This window comes from Henckelia pumila, chromosome 2, assembly GCF_033568475.1.
Source record: "Henckelia pumila isolate YLH828 chromosome 2, ASM3356847v2, whole genome shotgun sequence".
Lineage (NCBI taxonomy): Eukaryota > Viridiplantae > Streptophyta > Magnoliopsida > Lamiales > Gesneriaceae > Henckelia > Henckelia pumila.
Window position 1 is genome coordinate 94,318,397 of NC_133121.1, and position 6,071 is coordinate 94,324,467.

General features: G+C 41.1%; 1 protein-coding gene across 1 annotated transcript; it reads left to right on the forward strand.

The window, feature by feature from the left end:
- The first annotated feature begins 4,120 nt into the window (after positions 1–4,120).
- Positions 4,121–5,839, forward strand: LOC140884576 (long-chain-alcohol O-fatty-acyltransferase-like). Its single transcript, XM_073291367.1, has one exon. The coding sequence runs from the start codon at positions 4,460–4,462 to the stop codon at positions 5,696–5,698; it is 1,239 nt and encodes a 412-aa protein (XP_073147468.1). The 5' UTR covers positions 4,121–4,459; the 3' UTR covers positions 5,699–5,839.
- The last annotated feature ends 232 nt before the right edge of the window (positions 5,840–6,071 follow it).

Below are 6,071 nucleotides of genomic sequence, written 5' to 3' on the forward strand. Positions count from 1 at the left end.
ATATTCATTCAAACTTTAATGTTAAATCAAATTTCAACATCTTATTCCAGTGACCAAGTAGTCTTATTATTCTTTCGATCATCTTTTTCATAGCCCGTCTCTGTATTCATGTTGAGGTAATGTTATCGAGCCCAAATGGAGATGAATATGGCGGAAATTGAGACTCCGGTATAGAAGATGGCGTTGCAAACTCCTTCTCGGTGCCAACTGTATCTAAACGGGACCTTCTTGATTATTCTAAAGGGAATGTGGATGCTTCTGGATTATGGAATCCATAAGAAGGAGGTCCCATGAAAAATTGATTGTCCATCATCGAAAAATATTCATGCGCTAGGATAGGATACATAATATGTGGAGCTCGATGGACATTATTTGGATTAATTGAAAATTTTGGTGGGATCTGAAAATTATGAGAACGTTGTGGTACACGTGGAATATTTGAGAAATTTTAAGAGTATTTACAGTGACCCGTCCCGTGATCACCTACTAATTAAAAAGTTAAGCATGCAATTAACTGTAAAGCATAATTAGAGTAACTGCGGAATTAATTCAAAATACTGAACCGAAAAATACAACCGACAAATAAATCCAAATAATACAACCCAATCGAATTAGCTTATTACACATATATTAAAGCCTAGTGACTAACCCTGCAATTCTGTCTTGGTCACTACCTAATCTCCAAATCCCCGGGATAAGTGAGAACTACCTGCAACTGCCCCGTCTAATAGGGTGTCCAAGAAACATAGAAACATGGAAATGAGCGAACTATGCTGTAGTTACGTGCACCGTGATCACCTAATAATCAGAACTTAAGCATGCAATTAATTAATAAAATAATCTTAATCAGAGTAACTGCGGAATTAAAGTAAGTCAAATATCAGGTAAGCAAAACCTAGTGATCAACCCCGCTATCCAGCCGTGGTCACCATCTAACCTCCCTGTCTCCGGGAGAACTACCTGCAACTGCCCCATAGAATAGGGCATCCAGACAACAGAAAATAACCGAAAGTGAGCCTAACATGCTCAATATGAGAGTATGAGTATACACTATTATATGTGCATGAATGCAAATGAACTGGGTATCAAGACACGAGGTCAAGAATATCTGATAGAGAACAACTTGGGCCTTGGTATGTACCACACTGAGCCATCGCTATAGGAGGTGGCATACATACCCAGATGCCTTGATGGTGACCTAACACAAGTTCATGTGTCCAACCAAATATCAGTGACCTGACACGAGCTCATGTGTCCAACTAATATTGATGACCTGACACAAGCCTATGTGTCCAACCATCTACTGACAAGATAAATATCCCAATACCGGATATCACAAGGATACAGGCTCAATATGCTCATGTATGCAACATACAGTCATGGCATGCTGTATATAAAGACATATAAAACATGCAATCACATAATCCATGCAAACACATAATACATGCATACTCAATCTGGATATCTCGAATAATACTTTCGTACCTTACTAAGGCAGATCCTAGAAGCTCTCATCTAGGTCCAAGCTTACCATGCAACACTACAACATAAATAACCATGCATTACCTAGTATGCCAAACATCATCTACTAGGCTCTAAAAGCCTTAATTAAACTATAGCCTACTCCCTATTTACTATAGGGAACCAAAGTCATACCTTCGTCCGTCGTCAGCCCGCTGATGTCGCATGCCCCAGAGCCTGGACATAGCCTAGCTACGACCCCTAGATGCCTCGCCAGAGCTCCGCCGCCTGGCTGCTACTGCGGACACTGTCCGCTATAAAAATACTATTTCCTACTCCAACTCTTAAAGAAAGAGTCCCGAAACCCTTAAAATAGAGCCATTACCGGGAGAGGAGAGGAAATTTTCACTTAAAAAATGAGGGGTTCGGACCTTTATTTATAGGCGGAGTTCGGACGGTCCGAACTGGGTTCGGACGGCCCGAACTGCACTTGTCCGAACCATTTTGACACCTGGGCTCTGCTGAGTTTGGATGGCCCGAACTGGTCCGCATGCTCCGAACTATTTTGGTTATTCCGAACTCATTTTTTGGACCCCCGGGACCTACCCTACCATTTCGGACGTTCCGGATCTGATTTTCCACTTATTTTTACCAAATAAGGACTCCTTAAACATGTTTTGACAATTTTAAAATTATATGTCATTTTTTAACATGTTTAAAATCACTTAATCTTGTAAAATAGAACCGGGATACTACATATGCCCAACACGAGATTATGAGTATACAAATACTATATGAGCATGAATGCAAGTGTACGGATATCAAGACACTAGGTCAAGAATCCTGCTCACTGAATCGGGCCCCAAGTATATAGCACTCCGCGCCGTCGCACTAGGAGGTAACTCATATATCCAATGTGGATATAGGTGACCTGATCATGAGTCCACACGTCTAACCATCCATGACACGTAGTGTGAGCGCCCTACTATCGACTATCTCAAGGGTACAAGCTCAATATGCCAATATATGCATGACACATAATATTGTGACAGGTAATATATATGCAGATAAAATCATGTCATATAAACAATGCAACATATAATACATGCATTGTCAGTCTGGATATCTCGAACAGTACTTTCGTACATTAATACTACTAGGCAAGCTACACCAGCTCTACTGTCCAAGCCTATAATCACAAGATTACTAGATCAATAAACAATATCTAAAAGCCTTAACTAAGCTAATAGATACTCCCAAACTATTTATAGGATCTAGGGTTATACCTTCGTCTGTCGTCAGCCCGCTGATGTCGATTGTCCCAAAACTTGGGCACAATTCCGCTACGACTCCTCGACATCTCTCCAAGGCTCGCCTCTTGCCAAAGATGGCGGAAGACCCATAAAACTACTCAAGAAACGAGATTGGAAGTGTGAATTGGCAAGCCAAAATGAGCTCTCAAATGCCCTATTTATATACAGAGTTTGGAGCTTCCGAACTTCTCTTCGGAAGCTCCGAACTTGCATGCCAGCCACGTCACAAAAATGCAACGATCGGAAGCTCCGAACTCATCTTCGGATGTTCCGATCTCCTGCATGTCCGAGCAAGTCAACACGTCGATAATGTGCATAGCCTAACTACGATCGGAAGCTCTGAATTCGCGTTCGGACGTTCCAAACTCCTTCGCTTGTTCCAATTTCTTCAGACCATCTGATCCCCATAGGGCTTGAGTTCGGATCTTCCGAACCTCCCGAGCCCAAATAAGCCTTTTAATTATTTTTAGAAGTTCTGGATCCAATTTCTTGGTCCGTTTGATATAATTAAAATCTTTTAATCATGTTTTATTAATTCTAAACATGTTTAACCAAATTAGTCTTGTAAAATGGGATCGGGCTACTACAATATTGGCTAGTACGAACGATGGAATTTTGAGAATATGATTTTCCTTCAGTATTTGAACATAGTAGTTGTATTAAATATTAAACTTCAAAAACAGTTCAACTAAATTTTTTGGCAGAGCGACTAAATTTGTACACTTACAAAAATTTGCACAAAAAAACAAAACATTAAGTCTTTTTTTGAAAAAAAATAAATAAAAAAGAAAAGACAGACGTCGACACCAAATTAACGTCGCCCACCGTCGATGATGAGCAATTAGAGAGCGTCGATGAGAGCAATTAGAGAGAGATCAAATTTGGGGAAAGTGACAATCATCTATCATTTTAAGTGGTAAATAAGTACATTAATTCACTAAAGTTTGTGTTGTAATTCCAAGCACAAGAAATCAATATATCTCATTCACGTTGACAGCTCACAGCATACTTCATGCAATCAATCAACAAGCAATTCCAGAAATAAGAACAAATGCCAAACGAATAATAAACGCGTAAGGATTTACTTGGTTCGGATTGATATCAATCCTACATCCAAGGATCTGGGAAACACCCAAAAGAATTCACTAATAATCAACCAATCAATATGTGTTCTATACAACCCTCGTGATGCGTATAACCACAAACTAAACAAAAGTATAATGGCTTCTATACTCAAGAACAATAAGAACGGATTCTCAGAAGTTCCAGCTCCAAGACAGGTAGCACTTCTATCTTCGATCTTGCTCACAGCCGCAAGTCTCTCAATGTTCTTTGAAGGATTTAGAGCACGTTGATTTCAGATCTAAGTCTTATGTGTATCATCTCTGGAGATTAATCTTGCTATTTATATCAATGTTTTTAATCCAAGATCAAGACTACTTAAACTAACTCTACTAACCAACTAACCACCTTAGCTGACTAAGTTAGTCTAAGCCGTTGGATCATCTTGACTGCCTTTGACCCGATGATTGCAACTAATGCCTTAGTCAACACTATTTTCTACAGTTTGAGGGGAAACATGGTAAACGAAAAGTAAGAAAATAGGCATTAAATCCACGTACGGTCTGTTAAAAACTAAACGATAGAGACGAAAACCAGCAAATTAGGACAATGATCGTGCATGCATGTTCGATGTTGATAGGTTTTTATTAAAAATAGAGACTCAAAATCCAAATCCAGAAAGTGATCTTGATGGGTATCTAACTCCGATCGATACTGTGAATCAAAGTAGAGAAATCAAATTATTAATTTATATAGATCAAACTAACTTCAGTACTCCATGCTTACTCAAAACAATCATGTGGATCATCATGAACTTGGATCCAGAGATTGACAGCTTCATCAAGATATGGCTAACAGCAATCACATCTATGATCTTCTGCCACCAGATCGCCGCCAGAATCCCAGGTGGCGCCGCCCGCCTCCTCTCCATCCTGCCCATCATCTACCTCTTCACCATTCTCCCCACCCACCTCTCCTCCGTGCTCCTCGGCGCACCCACTATGTTCTACCTTGTTTGGCTGGGTAACTTCAAGCTCCTCCTCTTCTCCTTCGATATTCAAGGCCCTTTATCTTCAAGTTCAACCCCGCCTCTTTCTCTCCCCCATTTCGTCTCCATAGCCCTCTTACCCATCGAAATGAAGGAAACCAGCTCTACCAAACAGATCACGAACCCATTATTAATATACTCAAAACGGAAGAAAGCAGCAGCAATCTTTGCCATCAAATGCTTGATTTTGGCAGCTATCGTTAGCTCATACAAGTACAGGGACTTCTTCCATCCGTACGTGATATTGGTTCTTTACATTCTGAATGTTTACCTAGGCGAGGAGATAGGTCTCGCCATTAGTGCCTTGCCTGCGCGAGCCATTCCTGGATTAATGGAGATCGAGCCGCAGTTCAAAGATCCTTTATTGGCCACATCGCTTCAAGATTTCTGGGGCCGGAGATGGAACCTCCCGTCCAGCGGTATTCTTCGCCCCACCGTGTACCGCCCCATCCGCCGTATCTCTGAGCGTGTATTGGGCAAAAGTTGGGCACTGTCGCTGGCGATAGTGGCGACTTTTGCGGTGTCCGGTCTCATGCACCAGTTGCTATATTACTTCTTGTCACGTGTCAGGCCCACGTGGGAGATGACGTGGTTCTTCGTCTTGCATGGGTTCTGCGTGGCTGCCGAGGTGGCGGCGAAGAAGGCCCTGGCCGGCCGGTGGCGGTTGCACAGGATGGTTTCGGGGCCGCTGACGGTGGCGTTTGTGGCGGTGACTGCTGTTTGGTTGTTCTTCTCGCAGATCATTAGGGATGGGATGGAGCGAAGAGCCATTGATGAGTACTACGTCTCCTTTGCTGCTACGCTTAAATTTTAATTTGGTATCCTTGTCCTAAAATAAAATGTTATTTTTCAAATTTAAATATTTATTTATACTATATTATGATATGGTGTGAGGACACCAAAATTTCCTTCCAGTTTTGCCTCTTGATTGCAGCCAAATTTTCACGTTGCAGCAGTTTCTCTCATTTTCTTTTCAATTGAAAATCTAACTGCACATCCACATTATATTTCACACGCAACGCGTGTGCTCCATAACTAGTTATTATTGAAAGAAATGGTGTACGTGGTTCGTTATGTAAAATAGGCAGTGTTGTACTTCGTGTTGTAACACCACTGACAACACTGTGCAGCGAAAATTTAAAATGTAAATAAAACACAAGTAATTAATTTTGCACGAGTATAAAAAC

Excerpts from the sequence above, each read along its gene's own strand:
- LOC140884576 (XM_073291367.1), top strand. The coding sequence starts at position 4,460 with ATGTTCGATGTTGATAGGTTTTTATTAAAAATAGAGACTCAAAATCCA.